This window comes from Gasterosteus aculeatus, chromosome 7 (assembly GCF_964276395.1).
Source record: "Gasterosteus aculeatus chromosome 7, fGasAcu3.hap1.1, whole genome shotgun sequence".
Lineage (NCBI taxonomy): Eukaryota > Metazoa > Chordata > Actinopteri > Perciformes > Gasterosteidae > Gasterosteus > Gasterosteus aculeatus.
In genome coordinates, this window is record NC_135694.1 from 16,498,301 (window position 1) to 16,522,477 (window position 24,177).

Here is a 24,177-nt window from a genome sequence, read left to right on the forward strand (position 1 = left end):
CCGGCAGTGTCTGCGAGCATCGGCGTGTATCCGTAACCTGGGGCGGTGCTGGTGAGGCATCCGAGGGGATGCTGCGGATGTAGTGCACACGCAGCAGCTCTCAACTTTACATTTCGCCCACTCGGCACTATTAAATGTGAGCTGTTTTACGTGCCCACATCCTTAGTGCCGATCTGAAAAGCATGACATCATCGCTCCGTCAGTCTCCCATTGATTGTAGTGGGCGGCTTTGTGCTACAGAAAAAGATTCAAAGATCAAAGCCACTCTTTTCTTGGTGCTTATGTCTCTTTTAAATCTGAAACGAAACCCGTCAAAATGTGATGTTCCTCATCTGCAGAGGTCACTGGGTACGCGGTATTTGGATGGAACAGCTGTTGGCAGCATTTGTAGAGTGGATGAGCTCACGGATCTGTGGAAGCACTCTGCTGCCCCCTACTGCTGAATATGTAGAGCTGCGCGAAGTATTGAGTCGACTGCTTTTTCTCTCTGTGCTTATCGTCAATCAGCATCATACTCCATACATTATGTAGATGCACCCTCCCCTTGTGGAGATGAAAGGTATTATCTAGCTGATCAGTAGTTATTTCTTAAACCCAATTTACCAAAGGTGCAGCACTTTGCATTTTGCTGTATCGTGCTTGTGGCTGGGTTTTATCTCCTTCATGATATTGATAGTGCACTACTGTGTGGGTTGCTCTGATGCATCTCCTAAACGTGAAGAGCTGAGGAGAGCAGCCGGGCGCCATGTTGAACGGAGTATCAGACAACAGAGGAGAACTCTTCTAGAATGGAAGGCTGCAGGATTAAAACGAGCCAAAATGATGACTGCGGCCATTTTTCAGCAATTGATCAATCATTGATTTTAGCATGCAAAACTTTTTTGTTGCGCTTACTCATAGTAGGTATAGAGATCACTGCTGACTTCACGTTGTGCCGCATCTTGCCGGTGATTGGACACAAGTGGAAACAATCCGACAATCACAGGGGATGACAGGACCAGGCAGGAAGTGAAGTTACCCGGGGACACGAGTGGCAGAAAACTACAAAATAAGACAGGAAGTGCACCACACCGTGACAAATATATAAAAAATAGAGACTTACGTCTTTAGGATCGATTATGGCATCCTGTAGATGTATTAAGAGTACCCTGCTCCTATTCCCTACAGTTTAAGTTGACAAAGCATTAAGACAAACCAACAAAAAAAATAAAATTGGAAACCAGCCTCTCTGTTCATATTTTGTCTGTCAAGGAGAGCAACCGGAGGAGGGGCAATACACAAAAATGGTGGACGGCAAACGTGCAAAAAGGCTTAGGCAGTCGGAATCCAAACATGTAGCAGGGCGGTAGACTTGGTTCAGAAGACTAACTGACAGATGACATGAGGGCACCTGAAACAGGAGGGAGACATGGCGATGTCAAAGTAACACAGGAAACAGTAAACAGTGCTTCATTGCCCGGCCTGACATCATAGTAAATTTATTTGCTTTTTTTTTTTTTTTTACCACTGTTGCGAATAGACTTTTCAGTGAAGTAAGGGACATCTGTTTTTTAACAGTAAAACATGTTTGCATATTCATAGATTTATTTACAGGATGAGAGTATTCATTGCATATGAGAATTTAAAGCATTTAGGAACGTTGAACTTGTTATTTAACGCTCAATCATGTTATTTAACACAACATTATTCCAAGCACAGCGCAACCTAAAGAGGCAGCAACCAGATAATGCATTGCATGTGTAGCCTCTGCAGATTTTTACAGTGTAAGGGGAAAAATATTTACAATTCTACTTAGTCATCATGGCATGTATTGTGAAGAAATGCCCATTTTGAAGACACATGCGATAGTAAAGGTCAGCTCCTGCATATTTGAATCTCATTGGAAGGGCTTTTGCTTTCACTTCAAAGGCTCCTCTGCAGGTACCAAGGTGTCTATTTTTAACGTTATACGAACCTGATTCAGTCTCTCATATAGTTAAATACCAGCTTAATCACAGCACAGTGTGTTCTCGCAAAGGACAGCATGCTCTTTTTTCATGAGACATCTGCGTGGTAATCTCATGGTAAATATCAGCCCCGGGATATGAATGTTGACATTAGCTTTAATCTCCAGCAGTGGCATATTACAAGTCGAGTGAGCAAACTTGAGGTTTGACATTTCTTTCTTTATTCTCGCTCCTCCATTCAACTGTTCATTTGTCTTCTTCCACCGGAAAAGGCCACACCAGATCCCAACTGCAGCGCCCCTGACTCCTCCCTCCTCACCCCACAGACTTCTTCCCTCCTCCGGAGATGGTGGAGGAACGTGGACTGGCGCGGCCGGTAGTGGCCGGCATCGTGGCCACCATTTGTTTCCTGGCAGCAGCTGTCCTGTTCAGCACGATGGCGGCCTGTTTCGTCAACAAGCAGCGCAGGAGGAAGCTCAAGAGGAAAAGAGGTGAGGACAAAGTCATTAATGGCTGTCTCTGATATCACGAAGCCAACGTTTTGGGAACTTCTCCAATATGGCAAAGAAGGAGATGAGAAGATTTTGTCGTGGCGCACACCATCCATCACAGGAATACTGTGTAGCGTTCGGGAGAATCAATTGACAGAAAATGTTTTGCCAGGAAACATTCTTAGTTTGGGGGACAAATGTTTTGCTTGGAGACTTGGTGGCGGACTCCAGTCACTTGAGTGTAACATCAACAAACTATTTTCACCCTGCTAGATGTTTTCACTGACTGAAACTAATTTCAAGGAACCAAGAAACTCTTTGAAAATGGATCGCCAGAGGCTTCTTACTCTCTTGAGTCCCAGGGCTTGCCTGCTTTTACGTCCAAAGTTATTAATAATGAAAACATCTATTATGTAAGCTCAACTGTGACAAACTACCAGACATGATACATAAATGATTTGTGTACGTTAGCTGCAGCCTTTATTTCCAGTACCAACAGAAAACATCAAACATTGTTTCACTAGAATGTAAGCAAAAATAAGTTTGATGACACTTCAGAAAGAAGCCCTTGTTGCTTCAGGTATTTTTATTTGATCATTTTCCTTTTAACTTGGTGTCAAACCTTGCGCTCGGCTCCGCCGCACTGATGTTGTCCTTAGGGGAAGTCTCTATAAACTTTATTTGACAATGTCTCTGATGTGGTTTATCTTGAATACTTTTTGAATACATGAATACAATTTGTGTGCACTTAGGATACAATTTTACCCTGAATGTGAAAGCACTTCATCTCATCCCTCTGCTACACTGCCTCTAACTGTATTTATTCTTCATTCATCGTGAACTTTTTCATTTGAGTAGTTATCATACCAGCATACTAAAATGTACTTGAAATGTAAAATAGCTCTAACGGCTTTTTTCCATCTTCCAGACCCCCCTCTCTCCATAACCCACTGCAGAAAAAGCATGGAAACACCGTAAGTAACCCCAACATGACTCCCACCACTGCTTCACTGCTCCGCTGCACAGAGCTCTACTGCAGACCCCATCAAACAGCACGCCTTAGTTAGTATCATACATATATCAACTTATACCCGTTGATAAATAAATTGTCCTTATCGACCCTGGAATACATGTCCTTCAATAAAGTCATAGCAGGAAGAGCGCAGGTGTGGCTTATAACATTAACCGCGGCTCTAGTAAGACGTACCTGTGGGCGGATGTGCGCAGGCTGGAGCCGGGCGACGTCCACCGTATGAATGGAACATCATGATGTTACACCGGTATCAGGCCGGAGAAAATGTCTGCCAGGAGGAAGGTCCGCTCTGCTCCGGGGAGTGAGGCTTAAGTGAGATATACGACTCCTCCACTGGCTGTTTTTAGAGTTGCATACTGGATGGTGTTTTCAAATGAAATATCCACAAAACCTCAGTTTTTGTTCAATTGGAAATATTTTATTCATTTTCTGATTCATGAACTAGTTAAACCTATTTCATACGTGTCGAAAGTTTGCTGTGGTTTTAACAGTTTCTTCCCATTGTGAACAAAGTTGTTTCATTGTCTACAAATCCCATGTGAGGACAGAATCCTGCAGGGAATCTGTACTACCAAGTACTGTATGTATCAAAGCCTAGTGCGTCTTTGTCCTCTGTTCCATCGAGAGCCGAGCACACATCACCGACAAACACTGTTGGACTGGGTGTTTACTTTTCTAACGCAATGCACTTTAATTTGACTCAGTCCCATGAATACTCACTAGCTCACCTCATCCACGGCTGAAAATATTCCCCAATATATGCACAATGTTACTCCTGTTTTAGGGGCGTTGTTGTTTATTTGACCCTTTATATTGAAAGATAGTAAATGTAATTGACATCTTCATTAGGAACCAGTGGGCTTGAGTCTCAGCACCACAGACAGGGTAGGGATGCATGATGTAATGGGGGACAGACACATGGTTTGGCATGTATTGGGTAGTTTGTTGTCGATAAGATAATATGTACACAGGGCGTTAAAAGCGGGTCCTGTTTCGCTTCCATCGGGACTCTTTTTGGGACGCAGTTTGTTTGTGGTGTGAAAGAAACCACTAACCACAGGATTCCCTGATCACATAATTGACACCTAGTATGATTTCAAAAGCTAGACTACTAATAATCCATGTTTATAGGCTTCCCTATTCATGCATACAATTTAATTAGTTCAGTATGTCCATTATAAATGTGTGGCAGCGAACGCTCAGTAATAAGCCCTTAAACTCCTTACTGTCTCTACCTATAAGTAATAAGTCATGACATATGCTTGGTTTGCAGTCTAACAATACTAAAAATGCTTATTCTCTTGTGACACTTAACCAGATAAATACACATAAGAAGCATCTAAGTGCTGCATGACCTTCAGTCAGCATTGGAATTTGATTCCCCCCAAGTGCACCTGATGATGCAGGATCGACCAAACTAACTAACAGTCAGTCTGTAAAACTATAAATAGCCTTGCCATCTAGATGTGTTTGTAAAAGGTCAGTGTGTACGGGAACCAGACCATAACATTATACTTGTTTCACTGGTGTGGACGGTAAGAACTCGCCTACAAGTCAAACTTGGAATAAAGATCAAAGCCCTGGCGTTTATTGGCCACTCAAAGCGCTCTAACACTGCATGACATCATCCACACATTCACGCCCATTCCCACGCTGATGGCAGGGCAGACACGTTGCATGTAGACTAAAAGCTCCTACCAATTGGGACTCTGACTGGCAGTCATAACCATTCAGAGCAATTTGGGGTTGTGATTGATGATCTGATTCATGGAGCAATTAATAATCATCTGGGAGAAAAACCAACCAACCAATTTGAATCTTGTTTATAGTACATATATATTATGCATATTAGTATACATATTTACTCAGTTTGACTGATCTGCACAGTCCAAATATGGGGTTGCTGTACTCTTGTGGAGGCTTTTTTTTGGAGTGCATTGTTGACTTTAGCCTTAGCTAATTCTTCACGGAGAGGCACCACAGGGCTGCCGTCGCCATCAGAAAGTCGCACACTGGGAAGCATGTGTCATTTTGACAAAACACCTGTTGACTTGATTTCTCCCTGCTGACCCTTCTTCCACCTTCTCGTGTCTGTGGGGTACAATGATATGTACCTGGAGAGAGAGTTTTTATCAGATGAATAGGGCTCTGGTGTGAGATTTTGGCACCGGGCCACATCCTTTCCTCTCTTTTGCCTTTATCTCCCTCTAGTTGCTCCATGGAAGACCTTCTCTGCAGCTTACTTATTCATCTTCCCATTTCTCTCCTTTCCCTCTCACTTAAAGACATCCCGCTGTTTCCTCTCTTTTTCTCTTGCTGTTTCAAACATACCTCTCATTGCCATGCTTCCTGCTAACCTCCATATTCTTCCCATTTCTTACTGTCTGATCTCCCCAATCTACAGGAGCCCACTTAGCCTCATTCCCAGCATTGAACCCTACTGGGAGGGGCTGGACGCAGGCAGGTACAGGCCCCGACCCTCCAGTCCTCAGTGAGTGTGCCAACCGCTGTCCCCCCCCCCATTCTTGCACACAGTTTACACCTCCCCCTTTTGCTCCTTGTTTCAAGTCCTGGCCTGGCTGCATGCGTCTGGCCAAATGTACCCACAAGGCCAACAACAAAACTCGCCTGGGTCTTTCGTTGATGAAAAGATTATGGATCTTAATTGTTATTAGGGATGTAAAAGCACACGGGATACGGTTTAAAGACAGGGAAGGATTACAAAATCTGTTCAACACTCAATACAGGTCATTTAGCTGAAGCTTTTATCTAGAGCAACTTACATTGCATTTTTAACCCATGGTTTTACACTTTGCCCGGGGAGCACTTAGGGGTTGGGTGTCATGCTCAGGGACACGGGACATGGAGCAGCCGGGTTTGACAAGCCAACCTTGCGGTTCCCGGTGCACCCTCTCTACTCCATGCGCCACCGTCACTCCTCACCAATCAGGGCGGCAGGGGTCATTAATGGGACGTTCGTGCCGTTATTTCTGAACTTGTTGATGTTTCATTGAATCAATTACCACACCAGTTATAACACTTTTATTGGTCATTATACAGTATGTAATGAGGATCTCGAAGCTTTACTATTATTGTAAAAAGAGAGATTTCCTATTTTGGTTAAAAAGATGCTTCACAAAAATGCTCAATCGAGAGACAATGCACACTTTTCCTTGAAAGCCGGTAGAGGTGCTGCTAAACTGTACTTCATACAAGATTGAGTCCTAAGGCTGCAGGGACGCTGTAAAGACGACGACCCAGAAGCGCAGAACAATTATGACCAATCAGTGCAGACAGGGCTTTTATAAGGGGAATAGTTATATTCAAACAGACAGGATGAGAAACGTTATGTGTCTTATGAACCTTAAAGTGTGTAAACACATTTTAGTAAATAAGAAAAATACACATTGGATCTATAGATATGGCTCCCTTTTAAAGGAATAGTTTGTATTTTTGGTAAAACTCATCAGTCTCTTGAAATATGAATCGGTACTCACGCTGCATGGAAGCGTTAGGGTTAGAGTTGGTTAGCTTAGCGGTGCATATACTGGAGGCAGAGGGGGGAAATTACATTATCCATTGCAGTGAGCAAGGCAAGCAGTCTCCTCCTGCTCCCCGTCCTAATGTTAACCTAACCGTCCGGTAGCTCTTGCTTCATATATACAGACATCAGAATAATCCCTGTATTGTACTGGTTCGTTGAAACATCAATGCGGGGAAGATGAATTTAAATGAAAAAGAAAATATTTTTATTGTAATAAACAACATCACACATTGCATGAGAAATGTTAGTATTAAAATAAGGCATATATAGCTGCTTTTGTTGGAAATTAATATCTAAATATTTACTCCTTCCAGGGACAATAAAATCATCCCTGACATGTCATTACTCAAGTCATTACTCAATGATGGAGTCTTTATAGTAAGCTAAGCTAACTGTCTCTAGTCGTGTGCTATCAATTCAGATATAAGTCAATCCTTTAGAAACTATTGCTTTAACCTAATCGCTGTTCTGCATTGATCGCAGCACTCTATGCGTTGTACCCATTCCTACGGTTTGAGCTGAGCACTCAATGGTGTAATTGTCACTCCTTGAGATTTCTGTTTCACCTCCAAGTGACCTGGAACACTTTCCTTTTGACACTTTGGAAATGATACTCGTCACCACGTTTCCTTTTCTCATCCCAGATGTGTCATAGTCACACCTTTTCTTATGCCTGTTAATCCACTTTGTTCCATTAAATGAAAGTTAAATGTTTCAGTGTTTAATCTGCATTTTTTAACTTTACGATTCCAGTGCCAACTGCTGCTCATTATAATATGTGTGAAAAAACTTCTGTCTGTACTTTAATGGTCTGTAGTATTTCAACTTAGAAATATAGAATAAGTAAATTTGAAGGACCTATCTTTTTTTTTAAATAGTTTTAAGTAGTGAGGAGCATTCATTCAATTGCTGTTTAATGACACAGTAAGTTACTTTCTTCGGGAAACCGACACGTTTTCCAGGTTCAGCTGTATTTTCATCATCACGGCCACTCTTCCTCTTGGTTATTGTCCAAATTTCTTAGAGAAAAGGTGAAGCAATAATATCGTCAACATATGTTGCAGTTTCTTAGTATTGTAACCAATAGGAATGATGGTTAAATCAACAGACATAACAGAAACTAAATTGTTATGATTGTTACATTGTACTTGCAGTCTTTTATGTGGTCACAGAAAAGTACTCCATTATAAAAGCAAATATAGTTTTTGTTATGTATGTATTTGTTACATTATATATCCATAGTGTATGAGAACAAGCTACGCATTATTTGTCTCTGTAGCTCAAATAAGCAGATGTGCTTTTTCAGAGAAACCATAACACAGTAGGCACCACAGTTGCCTAATAAAGACAACTAGAGTGATTCCTTTATGGTTTGGCTATATGTTTTATTTCCCACTAAATAAAGTAACTGTGGCTTCAAACCAAATTGTTTTCATTTTGCTTTCTTATAGGAAGATAAAGTCATTAACAAGAAATGTCTAATGAATGGGAACAGAGTTTAATGCCGTGTACTTTAAACTGTGTTGTGTACAGTGTGAACTTAAATTCTATGATGCCCCTCAAGCTGGCCTCAGAAAAGGGGACAGTTGCAGAAATTGGGCTGTCCCAACTTGCTTTCATTCGAATGACATTTTACTGTCACTCCCAGCTTTGGTTTGTAATATTGTCAATCCTCTGCAGGGGTCTTGGATGAAAGCTCTGCACCCACACCTGTCAGTCGCACCTGCCTGCCATACCGGAGTGTTACATTGCTGATGAAAGCTAGCGAAAAGGCCAGCTCTTTTTCCTCTTACGGCACTGTCATAGATTTTAACCTTTTGGCCCTGTAGCGGTCAAACAAGCTGTAACTTCCAAGCTTGAGTCCAAACATTACGGCAGTTACCTCCTGGAAAAATCCCAGTGAGCATTAAGTAGTGCATTAGGCTGGGTAAATGTTTAGCCTTGTCAGAAAGTAAGGAAAACTTTTTGAAAAAGCTGCAAGTGCATATATGAATGTGAACATTTTCACTTTTATAATACCGAAATATATTTTTACTTTAATGTTTTAAAGTATTTTAATGGAATATGTTTTTTCATAATCACTACATTATTATTTCATTTCAAATCAAGTACGTAGACAGGAAAAATGAAAGGGGGTCACTCTCCAAATAGCTGGTATGAAAGGCACGGTTTGTGTACCAATAAAGAATGTGGAATTCCATGAAATTGATAAAATGTACGTCAGAAATGTCTCTAGACTTCCTTCATTATGTGCACCTTCCTGACTACTTGACAATCAAAACAATCATCTCATCAAGTTGGGGGCAACGTGGAAGCATATGATGCCTTTTGCGACTGTTGAATGAAAAGTTAGGATGCAATTAATACATATTAATTCCCAGCTGTCTGCCAAAGTTCATTACATTTTGTTTTGAGAAAAAAGCTGGTATCAAATTAGTCATCATCTTTCTTCAGTTCCCATTGGTCACGCCATATTTATGTTCAAGACAGTGGATGTTTTCCTATTAACTTGTGAAGATGTTGCTAACGCCCTGGTTATTTAGTGAAGGCCCTTCTTGATTCCTAATTGTACTGATTCAAAGTTAGCAGGCAACATTGTTTTATTTTCTATCTATTCACTTATGACTCCGCATCAAACAGGTGTTTTGAAGTAGATGTCATAATCCTGTCATTTGAGTGCAGCCGTCCTTGATGTTATTAATTAAACCTGTGTTTTTATATCTCATCTTCATATTCCTTTATTTTGTAGCTCCATCCGTTTTCAGCACCTTCAGTGGGGCTTTGCACCGAATACGGGCTTTATGGTGATTTAAAGAATCAATTCTTCTGTATTTTCTTCTGTAGGTCATCGTCAGGAAAGGTGAGCCCAGAGAGCATGCGTTCAAAGGCATCCCTGTCACATTCATCTGAAGATGGTCATGAGCAGCGGGGGACGAAACCCCCCCCAAGTCCGGGGAGGAGGGAGGAGTTGTCTTTATACAAGAAGACTAAAAGAGCAATATCAAGCAAGAAATACGGCATCTCCAAGCATGAAGCTGAAGCAACAACACCAATTGAACTTATCTGCCGAGGCCCAGATGGACGCTTTGTCATAGATCCCACTGACCCAGAAATGTCTGTTAAGCCTCGGCGGATTGTGGGCTTCCCCTTTGTGGAAGAATCAGACCTCTATCCTGAATTCCGTCAGTCAGATGAAGAGAATGACGATCCCAGGCCTCTGCCCCCAGTTATGGCACCACTGCGGCCTCACCAGATTTCCCCGATCTCCAGTCAGGAATCCTACCTGCAACCTCCGGCTTACAGCCCTCGTTTCCAGAGGCCCTTCGAAGGTATGACCATCATGGAGAGCAGTCGGCTCCAGGCCACTGGGCAGATCCGAGGTTCTCTCCACCACAGAGCTTTCTATGGCTACCTAGGCCCCCCTGGGGATCATGATCCCCCACCTCCTTTTTACATGCCTGATACTAGCCCTCTCAGCTCAGTCATGTCCTCCCCTCCATACCTTGCTGAAGGTCCTTTCGGTCACCCAATGATTCCTGAAGAAATGGGGGAGGGGGATTTCCCACAATATGCTGTTCCTGGTTTCCCACTTCCTCTGACACTCGCCTCTTCCTCTCGTTCCCCAGAGATTTGGCAAGGACTGGATTTTACCTTTGCAAGTCTGGAGGGGCCCCAATTCATTTTTCCGCCCCATCACCCTTTGCATCTCCGCCACGACTCACCCTATCCTCCTGCCCCTCATGTTCTTCCCCTGAGTGCTTTCCAGCCCTCCTCTCTTCCAATGCCCACTTATCCAGCTGTCCTGCCACTGGGGGTCCAAAAGAGCCGCTCAACCAAGTCTCCAAGCAAGGCCAGGCTTCGTGGCTCCCCAGCCAAGCATTTTGCTATGCAAGAGGCACATTTAGGGCACCTAAGACACGCAAGCCAGGGTATTGGTCTGCCTGTTTTTCCTTACACCGATCAAATGGCACATATTGTCCCCAGCACATTCAGTAGCTTGGACACGCGATGGTTTGAAACCACCCCTCGTTTCAGTCCCAGACAGGCTCGTAGGATGGATTCTGGCATGCATCAGGTGGTTCTTCAGCCCTCCCGACTCTCACCCCTCACCCAAAGCCCACTTAGTTCTCACAATGGCTCGCCAGAGATTGTAGTACGCCCCAGGCCACGTCCCAGCATTGTCCAACCACACATTCCCCCAGAGATGTCTGAGATTACGCTCCTCCCTCCTTCCACAGCCAGCTTCTCAAGGAGATCTACCCCCTCCCCCTTACCTGCTCAAGGCAAGGTTAGCAGAAGAGCAAGTCCCAGCTACCGTTCCCACATGGCTTTTGCCACCTCTGCAACCAGCTACCCAGCTTCCCAGTCCCCATCACCCCCCATGGAAAGCAGCAACATTTTTGGGCAGATGCCATCTCAGAGGAGGACTGAGGAGGGGATCCTTCCATCCGAGCCCTCTCCAGCCCAGTTGTCAGCTTCAGGGTAGGTGCATTAGTCATGCAGAGAGGGATACCATTTAAATCATCTGCGCAAACCCATAATGCTTGGATGTATAGAGTTGTTTTTACATCTTGGTTAGTGACAGAGCTGTCTAATATCCATACATACATTTTAAAACAATCGCTGTGATTAATTCATTTTGTTTTCTTTTAAATGTTTTTTTTTTTCATTTTTTTCAACACTTCAATGTGAAAAAATGACAACTGAAGGTTTAAGGAAACGTTTGGTTGTGAAGATTCATCTGATGAGCTCTGGAAGTTCAGTTCAGTTTCAGCTTGGTCAATGCTGCTTTTCATGTCAGACATCAAGTTAGAGGTATTCACCATTGAATCTGTGAAGCATTGTCCCAAAATGATCACCTTAAAAAATACATAGTATTTTCCAGTCAAAAAGTCCAAACTGTGAAAGAAATTATTTGTTGAATTGACAAGAGAATGCATTTGCTTCACAGATTACATTTCAGACCTTTTGGGGCTACAGTCCACTCAGATGAGTAACAATATTTCCAGTGCAATTTGCTTGGTACAAGCCCCTGAAGGCCTGGGAACTTACAGATCACCACAGATCCCTGTTTTTCCATCTGTATCATGCGTTACCCTGCTTTAACCTAACAGGAGGAATCCCACAATATTCATTTGATTGCCCAGACAAAGCAAACCATTGTTATGTCTAGTTCCAAGCCTTTGAAGATGCCTTTGTCATGGAGAGGGGTGCTTAAAGAAGAGTTCATCCTGGCAGGCCCTGCGGCCCATCCTCGGCCTTAGTGACCTGACTGCATGACCAACCCTCCCTTACCTTCCAACCACTCAGATTTTCTCCTACCCTACTTCCACTTCTCTTTCTGTAACCCTCCTTTACCCAACGCCTTTAATTGCGCCCATGACATCCCCAGGTCTGACTACCAAGGATAGGTTGTGGGGCCAAGTGTGTCACAGGGCCTGTCCGCTTCTCATGTACTACAATGTCTCCATCATTATGAATCAGGGGCATTATGGTGGTTCTTGATGGCTCCTGGAGTCTTACCTGCTTTGTTTTTGATTGATCTCAGCTATCTGGGCAGCGTTGTTGTGACCAGGTCCTCTACACCACAATAGGTAAGGGTTGGATCCATGTCTGAAAGGGGGGGGTTAGCAGGTGGGATTTTTTTTGATCACCTCGTCCTTTAAAGGGGAATACAAGACGCTGAGTCTTTGTTTGATTTGTTCCTTTCTTCAGTCAACATGTGTGTAGTTCATTTCAGTTCTTTACTTTTTCCTTTTTCTTCAAGTGGCTATGCATTTTAAGTTCTGCAGTCTCCAGTACATTATGCATTCTGATATGCATATGCCATCAGTTAGCCAACGAATTAGGTCGGTTGTATCACCAACATGACTTCATGCTTGAGTGGTTTGCTAACTGACCATGTTCAACCAAATCCACCACAGGTCTATGCAAACGTAAGGCACTAGTGCTCTTATCAGCCTCCGATTTAAATATTTATTTTTCATTCATAATTATTTATTGCTTTATTCTGAAAATTGGTTGAGCAAATGGCACATGGGAATATAATACATTTCATTATAGTATTCGGAGAAAAATCCTAAAAACATGTGTGCAAAGCCAAACTGACTGTTCTTTTCTGAGACTTTACTAATGAAACTACACATTACACACTTAAGTTGTCATGGGTCCAATATCAGTTAAATGATTGTCAGTCCAGAGAGAAGCCTCGGAAAATAACTGTAACCACAGTAATTGGTACAAACGTGTAAGTTCTACTGACTTATTGACCAATTCCCTCCAGTAATATGCAATAATTGAATTGGACAATTTGTGTTAACCTCAGATTACCTTTAATCCATGCAAATGAAAGAACTCTTAAGTAAACATGACTATTCAAGGTTATTCAAGATACCATCATAAAGGAGAACTGTTCCTGTTCCACTCTGATCTCAGCTAAAGGTGTAAAGTATAAAACCTGGTTTATATGTCTCAATTTCATTACCCAAGGAAAGAACAGAAGGCATTGCTAAATGCTGATTGTGTGGCAATGTCTTTTTCTATGGAGCGCATGGTCAAAGATAGCACATGTCCAAAATACAGTCAGTGCCTCCTTCCCTCTTTTTCTCTTTAGCCCAGTTAAGTAATTCATATCCTTTTTTCTCCTGTGCAATTTCTTTCATGTTATTGCTGCTTATGGTTCAAATCAAGCAAGCCTCATAGCAGACATCCTCACATTTACAAGACCCATCTGATTGCAGAGTTGATATTCAAGGACTACCACACTTCTTAACAGGATGCCTTTAGTGTTTACTATCACCTGTGAGACAACCGTGTGCTCTACATACTGTAGGACGGATATAGGCGCCTTTGGTTGAACCATCTAATTCTCAACATGCCATTCCTCCAACTCACTTTTCCAAAGTTCAGCAAGATTTTAATCTGACATCCAGGTGCTCCAAGTTCTCCTTGCCCTACCTCTGGGTCAGAAGAAGCCTCATAGGGATGTGAAGGGCCAATCAATTGCGTTCCTTGGCCACTGACCAGAGGCCGGCAAAGCAGTCAGGCCACACTGCCTTTGTGCGTTGGGTAATGTCTTGCTGTTTAGTTTTAGCGCCCATGTAAACAGGCTCGAGCAGACTTGAGAAAGTGAAAAGGATCTTATGACAGTGTATTAAAATCATACCAGCAACATTACTACAATTCTATGGCTGTAGATCATGTCACAGATATGAGAAAAGAACCCAGATATGAGGGAGCGAGTCGGCAACCAGTTTCCATGGAGACTTTGACACGAGGGGTAGAGGAGCGGGACATTAGACCACCTATCTGCTGTACTACTAATACTCCCTCACCTGTGTGGACACCACATGAGTTCAGCGAGGCGGCATGCTAATAATAAAGGCAGCTGTCTTACTAAATACTTTATTTACAAAAAACAACTAATAGTGATTACAATAAAATGGCTCGTTACATATTCTTGTAACTTGAGTTAGATCGAGGTTATGTTGACTGCTTATAACTAAAAGTTCTCAGCAGGTGTGATAACCAGTCTATGTTGGTGTCCTGTCTTTTTGTACAATATATATTAATACAAGGCAGCATACTGTGTATTTGTTTACGGTCGGACTATTGGGACGTCTACATTGACATCCTTTATCGTCTAACAATCACGTTCTAAAATGCTCTTAGCATTCTCCTCAAGCGTGACACATTCTGCTATTAATATATTTTACAGATGCTTGTATTGTATGACACCAATTGAAATCTTTTGGACCCCAATCTCCAAGAAATGATTTGTAAGATTGCAGGACGTCAACTTAAGCTGTGTGTCCACTGGGATCCAGCTTCCGCTTTTTTTGGCATTAACAATAAAGCAAAACTGATGGTGCATGTTCCTGGCAATGACGATGGCTTAGCATGCGTGTGAAGAAGCAAGTGAAGAAAAACATCTGCTTTTGTCAGAAATGCAAAAGATACTTACCTAGTTTTAAACAATAACAGAGCAATAGCAGGGGCCATGACCAGTGCTTTAATCTCTATCTAGCCCCAGTAACTAAAAGCAGATTCCTGGTGGACACATGGCCTTAACCTCGTGTAGAAAGCATCTGTATAGAGCATCAATCTACTGTAAGTATATATTTGCACTTTATGTTTGGACTGGAGAACATTTCCGACAAGACAGCTTACGCACTTCTCTTTATTCTAAGGAACAAATATTTTGCCAAGGGCTTGCAGAGAGGGTGACACACAAGGGGGCTTAAGGACCCCTCATGTGTGAGTGAACTACCTGAGTACTTTTGAATGTATTCCCCTTTAAAGTCGTGTTCCATGTGCAATCTGCCATGCATGCCATCGCTAAATATTGCTCCTCCGTTTAAAAAAAAAAAGAAAAAAAAGAAAAAATTCTATGGATAAATTCTTGTTACATTTGTTGTCCTAGTGCTTCGCTTTTCTTTGGCTTATTTTTCATTATGTGACTGTTCCCGAGTAGTCATTTTCCCCTCCCGCCATCTCTCCCCCTGTCAGCATGGTGAAGCCCATTGTAGACAGTATCCATGTCTATGAATACATATTGATGATGCTTTGTTGCTCAGCTATGATTCTCCCCCTCTACTAACAACGTTCGGTTTCTCTCTGCAGCCACGGTGGGAAGATGGCCTCTGTGTAATGCTTACTGTTGTCTGTGCCTTGGAACCGAATGTATGTTTGTGGCAGAGATCTGTGGGCCTGCCAAGTCATAAAGCTGCCTCCACGAATGGGAGGGAGGTCTGTGCAGTCGTGAGCTGACTGAGAAATATACACTCAAAAACAAGAAAACATTTGTTCTGTTATTTTCAGAGAGCGATAAATAATAAAAATACAAAAAATTAAACAATCTGCAAAAGTATCGTAAATTCATATTTTTGCTTATATTTTGTTAAAAAATATTTTTTGCCCCCATCTTTTGGACATTTTTCCTCTGAAACCAACAGCGCATGTATTTTTTTGAATGATGTATCTTCTCAAAATGTACTCAGGGGTCTGATCTGCACTATGAGGTCAATAGATGGTTTCAGGGTTCATGTAATACTTTGCTTTCCTTTTGATAAAGATTGTTTGGATCAATTTGAGCAAAATGTCTTCAATGTCCCTGAAGAGCAGGGAAATTACAAGATGCACAATTTGATACACCATCTGGATTTATCAACATATTTTGTGAAGTACAATCCTCTTTTAGTTGAACATAACTGTAAGTAAATCCAGATGACGTACAAGGTTTTGCCAATAGTATAATTAATGGCACTATTCTTCAAACTTTTATGAAGAAAACTTTGGTTAGTTTTCCTGTTGTCTCATATTGATCCTTTGGCAGAGTGCTGCACCTCTTTGCTTAGCACGAGCAGTGCAACAGAGGTTGTGTGGGTTCCTGGCTCCGTTGCACTCCGTAGTGCAGGCACACAGTCCACTGACCATGTTTGGCCCGGAGTTACCCGTCTTCCCCTCTCTCTGCTCTTCATCCAGAAAACGTCGAGGTGCGCCGAGTGCCCTTTCGGGGTCTGAGAGGATTGATGCTCTGAGATACCAACGTATTAAGAAGGCCAAGAAGATGATGATGAACAACAATAACTCCAAGTCCAGAAAGAAAGCAGGTGTGAAACCTGTTCCTCTCACTTATTACGCAGAGATTATTTTTTAAATAGCAATTTCATAATGACCACATGTAAAAATCTTATTTTTCTTTTATATGAAGCATTCGTATGCCTTTTGTGACCTGTGAAGGATGTTTCTATGGTTGTTTGTTCATTTCCAAAAACTCTTTTGTTGAATCAATTGGGTGGTCGCTACTGATTCGGCATTTTACTTTGTAAAAACGTTGCCATTGCAAGCAGTATTGTCCAGTCAGAGGTCGTTCAGAACGCGTGCCAGCTCATAGCATCCGATTGCTTAGGCTCCAGACACGGAGGCATGCGTATGCAGTGACAATCTGGGGAGGCGAAGAAGAGCTTGGTTTTATCGTTAATACTTTTAGCATTACAAGAAAATTGCTGTGTATGAGCCGGCCTGGAAAGGCCTGCAGCAGATATATGGCTTGACCCCAGAGACCCCCCAAGCCCCGCCCCCTAGTACTGCACTTCTCTATTGACTTTGAATGTGTCCAAATAGTCAAAATCTTGCATTGCCAGGTAAGTAGATCAGATGAGCGGCTCTTGAGGTTTGCAGAGGAAACACAGGCCGACAGATTTGTGGCTTTAAAGTTAAACATCTTAACTTTTGGAGGAGTTTTCCAACAATTAAGCATTGCAATTCCATAAAATTGGATGACTCACAAGAGACAGTTTTAAAGAAAGATGAGGTTATTCAAGTCCTGAATGTCTGTATGTCTTATACACAACACAAAAGCTCACTTCATTAGACCACCCTGCTTTGTAGATTCCCACCTATGAGCAACTATCAACGACATTTGCTGTTCATTATTTTGAAGTTAAGATGACATCATCAAAGTTAAGACTCCTGAATATTCATATTAACTAGAGCACATAATGGCAGACTCTAGCCTTTGTATAGTTGTGGGTCACTGAAACGCTTCCAGTCACGTCAGTGTGGTTAATGTGCAGAAGTGCCAGTAAAATATTGTCACCATGGGTTCCATTGGCTTAGACCCTACCTGTTATCTCCCCCCCCCCCCTCCAGGTGTCACCACCTCTCAGACCCAGCAGGCCTGCACCTCTCAGGTACTCCAGCCCGAAGAAGCTCTCTACTTCCGCAAGAAGAAGAAGCGGCCCATCCTCCACGACCCGTACACTCGCTTTTCTGCTCTGCTGTACCGCCGCCCACCCCGAGAGGACCAGAAGGCTATTCTGGCCAGCATGGACAACATAGACCTGGACCACGCCACGCTCCTCTGAAAGCCCTTGAGATCAAGGTTACAATCATGCAATATGCCCTCATTCCAAAAACAACACTTTACGGTATTTACCGTACGGTAAATACAAACAAGATGTTTTGTCGGCAATGTATTGTCGAAAAATGGGGCAAGCACTAAATTTCAGCTCTCAGATTTGGTAAAAAGTTTGTTAAAAAGTACAGATTAGTGATTGTGCGCACACAAAATTTCTGAACATTTGTACTTAGCGCTAAAATCTAATTGCAGTCCCGTCAAATATACATTGTAAATCAAAACGAAAGCTGTCACAAGTTTTACTCCAGTGCAAAAAGATAAATTCAAAAAGTGGCGATACATTTTCCAAACCAAACCAAACCAGTTTTCCCTCGTCAGTGTTACAGTTTCGGCTTCTCCAGACCTACATCATGTTTCCTTTGCTGAGTCCCCCCAACGAAAAAACTATCCTTTGTTGGTCTCCGTTTACAGCCCCTTCAAGCAACGTCTCCTTTCTACCGAGAAACCTGCCTCACAAATGTGGACGTTCTCACTTCCTACCGATTATACCTCAGAGCACAGGACACGAGACCACACGACCACCAGACCAGCCAGCAGGACAAACTAGCCTTTCTCCATCTCTTTACCAGCTCTGTGTTCCACTGGCCTCCCGTACAGAATATCCACATGTTAAAGCTCTGTTCCCTTGGGTTGTTTCTTTAGATGTGTATAGGTTGAGTTCATTTAGCTTGCATGATGATAATTTGGTCACATTCTAACACAAAATGACTTCACTCAGCCTACTGAAGGGATTCTCTTGACTTTTACCATATTCCATTTGTTATGGAACGGACCGTACATTTGCATTCCACACACTAATGATGAACCACTAAAGCGCTGATTTAATTACTTTCAGTTGCTCTATGTTACCTGTAACTGTTTGCACTGGAGCAAAACCTTCTCTGTTTTACTTCCAATGTGTGTTTGCTTCTTTACATCCACAGTTCTTCTACTTTAGGAAATGTAGGGGGTTCAGAAAGACCTATAGTTATGCCAAAAGCAATTCAATTAAAAAAAACATACCTAGTGGAGGGTCAGATTGTGTGCCATAGTATACTATAGTATTCTCTTCATGCATAGAAGGAGGGCATGACAAACAATGGCTTTGTTTGGCCTTAATTGAGCTTCTAGTTGGTTGCCTGCTTCACTCGTGTCTATTATTTATTTCTAATCAATTGTTTTGTAGTTCTTTTTCTTTGTGTGTGCTAATGGTTTGTGACAGTTTTACTTACATACTGCCCCACTTTCAGTTTGAAGCTTCCAGTAATGAGATGATTCAACTTTTCAAACTGACATGAAAATGTCGCGGGCTGTTTTTATTGGATGCGTGCCATAACATCAAAAACGTAACTGTATCACCCACTGCACACGTTTGATCTCATTCATATTTTAGATTTAACAGAGAGGTTGTATACTGAAACAGTTTGCTGCTGTTTTTTAAATGTTATATTTAAAGGTGCTCAGATTCTTCAGAAGTTGAATTCATAACATATCTCGGGTTTCTGTACTTCTGAAATGTGAGTAGCATCGCTCATAGTAATTTACTTGTTTGGTTTTTTATTTTCACTGGATCCGATTCTGTTAACTACAACATAGGCTTCTGTAATCGACCCAATTCTCAATCAGTAAACTCAGTTGCTTGATTAAGATATTTCCACAATGAATGCCTGCAAAATGAGAGTTGTGAAACTATTTAAGAGAAACTGACTTCTCCTCTAATATTAGATATTTAAAGTGCAGGAAAAGTGTATGATGTGATGATAAATGATGAGATCTATTTACATAAAGTCGTCATGCACATACATTGGGCTTATTTTATCAGTTACAAAAAATCGAATCGTTTTAGTAAAGGAGCTAGTGCCTTCATGATGGAATTATGGTGTCTGCAACAGTTGGAGCATCTGGTAGCTAACAGAAAAAATGTGTCAATATAATAATAATATAGCACTTATTGTGGAAATAACTTTTATTTAATTACATTTAATGTTAACAGGTCATCACAAGGCACTGAGCGGTTGTATCAAATACTTGATGCTAATGGTGCTAAGCGAGCCGCGTATGTGCAACGCCATACCGGTGAGCATATATATATTAATGATTACAAATGCCACTTTCAAGACCAGGCGCTAGAAGGCGCTTGTTGGAGAGATGCGGTGGGATTTTGAAATCATCCAAAAGAGCCCTCTTCCTCTATAAAACCCTTTATTTATAGTAAATGAACCACAATATCGCAGGCTCTTTACTGCATAATGTTCCCCAAGACAAACATTTCTGAATTATCTCAAAGCAGTGTGGAGAAAATACCTAAATATACATTGTATTAATCATGGAAATGTGTAGAATGAATCTATATATTGTAAAATGGAAAGAAAAATATAAGTAATAGAATATTTTACTAAAATTGTGCAATATGCATGCAATTACAGAAATCAATCTGAAACATATACCCATTTATTTTTATCTGAATATGAATGAGTTATTTTGTGGATATATGGAAATAAACAAGGTGAGCATTTACATCCCCTTCGATGCAAAGTGTAAACTAACCCATTAAAAGCCCTGAAATTTGCGCCGCCCTGTCCATAGTGAGGGTTCAGTGCTATCATTATATTTTTTCATGTTTCTGGTTGAATGTAGAGGGAACGAACACCTTGAGTAAACTCAGAAAGGCCCAGAGGTTTGGGGTTTTTTGTCAGAAATTGTGTCTGCAGGAGGTACAAATGGCTGCTGTGACACATCTAATCAAGGACAGTGTGAGCTGGACGGACGAGACATATTAACAAGGCTGAGCGGGAAACCAGAACTGCCTCAGCGTAGAAGTACTGTATACCTCTTAATATACCACTGTGAAATATGTACATAGTATACAGTATAGTGAAAGATATTACATGGCAACAGTTGAATGCTACTGACAAAAATGGGAGATTGCTACTTCTATAGTAAGCGATCTGTAGTTGTTTGTAACAAAAGCTGTGGTCCTGAATATAGAAAGAATACACCTGACGAAACAGCTTTGAGGCTTTTAAACTGACAAAACAATAAATTAAGCTGACCGTGAAGGGGAGACACCACAGGAGGACAATTTGAACTAATAGTTATCAACGTGGGACTTCTCTAGTTATTTAAATGTTACGGTTTTGAGCAATAAAATGTTCAATAAAGATAAAGGTCTACAGTATATATGAAGAAATGAACCTGGGGAGTTAAGTTTATGTAATGCTGCTGAACACATTTGGCTCATTAGAAAACTTTAAATACATGTTGAGGTCATTGACAAATGACAATTCATGTCGTTTTCTCAAATGTTGAGTTAACATGATAAACAAGGTGTGGTCAAATGGTCACTTTTTGGTGAATTTGGGAGAAATTGTGTATTTTGGACTTTTTCTTCCCACTAGACCAAAATCTCTAAATTGACCAGTGCATGTAAAACAATTGTTACCGGCAGTTTCTCCCCATTTACAAAAGCATTGCGATGCAATAAAATGACATAGATTTAGTGGATTGGAAGCTACAACAGCTAGAATAGATTCAAGATGATTTGGTAATTGGAACGTGTAGAGTTGCTTTTTTACTTCTGTGATCACAATTCATTTAATTGATATTTACGTGCTAGGTAAAGAAAAGTCCAGTCTAGTTGCGCAACTACAATATGACTTGTGTAAAGTCCAGTGCATAGATGTAAACTTCTATGTGAAATATATGTTAGAATGATGACGGACTACGTACCATAATGAAGGTATCTTTGAGTCACGCATGTATACAGTAGCTTTGACATAGGAGCTCTCGCACTAGAGGGGAGAGGACAGCAACCTACGACTCTTAAATAGCTTACAAAGCGTTGTGTTTGTGGTGGCTAATGGGGAAAAAAGGATTTATTAAGAATTTCTCAGTACTGTATCACTCCGGACTCTTCTGCTCTGGCTCCACATCCTGTACGATGCATTTAGAGAGAGACTTTGGTGCTTACATGTGCCGCACAGGTTGTTCTGTTGTGGACGCATTGTAACCCGATACTCCCCCTTTAAATGCACCTCTCTGACCTCATTGCATCTTTATAAAACTTTGCTTTTTGCCCAAACATGCAACTAACTGTTGTAAAAATATACTTTAATCATCATATCACTGAGATCCATGAGATTTCTGTAAATATATTGACATATTCCCATTTCGACTCAAAGTCAGCTGTCAGCTGACATTCTGACAATGTTATTGATCTATTAGCATACGTCACAAATGTAAACGTTCTTCTGCACAGACTTGTAAAATAACTTGATAACAATGAATTACCTGACATTCACGAAAGGATCGCAACCGTGATCTGACCTAAATTTTAGATGATACACGATGAGAATTGCGTTATGATGTATCTTTTCTCCTCATTTGAGTGTACAAAAAGGCATCACGTATTTGAGATTTAACAACAAAAAAACATTTTGTTACTCTTTGTAAATAATATCCCAAATAAGCTTTACTTGTCATATATCTATTTTTTGTAGAAGAAAATATGATGCACATTCAACCCTATTGAAGACTGAGTGGGAACTGAGTACTCTCCTTCAGTGACACAATATAAAATGGCGCAGCAGACCCATCACTATCTTCTAAATGCTAGAATTTAGTTCAAGAATTTAATATCATAGAGGCAGGAAATATAAATAGACACAAATATATTGTCATTGAACTAAAATTGTTATATATATATATATACATATATATATACACACATATGTGTGTGTGTGTGTGTGTGTGTGTGTGTATATATATTTGGGGATAGTACTTGTTTTCAAGAATGTATAAGTCTATATTCTATTATTTTTATATCCATTTGTTGCTCTTTATTGTAGCAAATACACAAAGTAGAGAAAATGGGTCTCAGTTTTTTAGCTTGTGTGCAAAACAAAAGAGAATGGTGCACCAACACCAACACTGTCACTGTACTGTATATCTCACGTGTGTCACACGGAGAAGGATACAGCAACCTAGCTATCATAGCTATATCCATTTGGTGTGAATAGAAAATGTACTTGTTGTATTATGTGTGGGCCATCTTCTTACCTTTACTACCTAACTATATACATACATTTTTCACCAGGTTAGCTTCTGCGTTTACACACATATCTTATTTTAATTTAATTTATTTTTTTTGGCATGAAAGAATGGCGAGACTCTCTTTCCCGACTATGGTGCTCCTTTGCGACGTGAATCACAGCAGAGCACACAAACATTAATGTAATCTACGGATAGAAACCTACATGGGAGGCACGTGCGAGCTAACGCTAGCATCTCCAGCCTTTGGCTCAGAAGTGGGGGGAGAGTGGCTGCTAAACGTTTCTCCTAGACTTTCAATTCAGTGCTGTACATTGCCAAAAAGAAACATGTGATATACATTCTGACAACTGGTGCTATTTAAACACATCTGTGGTGCTTTTTTTAAGTTTGATGTTTCCTTGCTTCAGACAAAATGTAGCTGTACAATCCTGTACTGTAAGATTGCCGTCAGTCAGTGTTGGAATTTAGATGGTTTGCTTTGACTGCTCGCTGTTTCAGGGAAACACAGATAATTGAACGGCTAATTCAAAAGCAAAGGAAATTGAAAATGAGCGGTTCACTCAAATCCACATGTCCTAACATGTTTGGTCCCCAGGGGTTCAGTTTACTTTAAGTCTCTTGTTCTTTTTTTTGCTCTGAACTTGCTTCGAAGTCTGGCGATAGTGTCCACACATTGTGTTTGGTGCTGAGTGAACAGATATGCTCACAATGACTTTTGATATTTCTTCATAGACATTCAGCTCACTGGCTCTGTAGTCTTTCTATCAGGTCCGGTAGACATACCACCAAACCCTGCAGGTGCCCTTTCCCTTCACAGAATAAGCAGCATCAACATCTAGTTGTCCTGTGACGCAGCAGCTACAACAGCAACCACTGGGTGGAGGTGGTTGCTTATTAAGAGACCTGCAGTGTCACCATCTTTGAAAACCGGAGGAAGCATTGAAATCTTGTCTTATCTGGATGTTTAAAAGTAGTTAACACTCATCCTTTATGGAGCATCTTTAAATGACAAACCTCATGTTTTTTAAGTTATGTTATGTTTATCCCAAAATGCAATACAAGCGGAAGAAGAACAAGAGAGTTGTCTACTCTCAATTGTTTCCTATAGTCTTCCTCAGATATGTAGAACTGGTTTGAGTTACAGACTTTATTTTTATTTCAGGACTCTCTGGAAAGGAGTGTATTCTCTGTTAGTTACAGGCGTAGACAAC

The 24,177-nt window shown here is 41.2% G+C and overlaps 1 protein-coding gene across 5 annotated transcripts in view; it reads left to right on the top strand.

Moving 5' to 3' along the window:
• LOC120822335 (protein turtle homolog B-like) overlaps positions 1 to 20,483 on the top strand; it is a 79,419-nt gene extending 58,936 nt beyond the window's left edge. For 2 of the 5 annotated variants that reach the window (XM_078106512.1, XM_040181928.2), the window contains exons 16-20: positions 2,273 to 2,437; positions 3,366 to 3,411; positions 9,859 to 11,496; positions 16,498 to 16,625; positions 17,668 to 18,020. In XM_078106512.1, the coding sequence (XP_077962638.1) occupies positions 2,273 to 2,437; positions 3,366 to 3,411; positions 9,859 to 11,496; positions 16,498 to 16,625; positions 17,668 to 17,882 (2,192 nt within the window). In that variant the 3' untranslated portion in view covers positions 17,883 to 18,020. Of the gene's footprint in view, positions 1 to 2,272; positions 2,438 to 3,365; positions 3,412 to 5,874; positions 5,962 to 9,858; positions 11,497 to 12,562; positions 12,609 to 16,497; positions 16,626 to 17,667; positions 18,021 to 18,346 lie in introns of those variants that run through there. The other 3 variants (XM_078106510.1, XM_078106511.1, XM_078106513.1) reach the window with 3 other exon arrangements.
• The last annotated feature ends 3,694 nt before the right edge of the window (positions 20,484 to 24,177 follow it).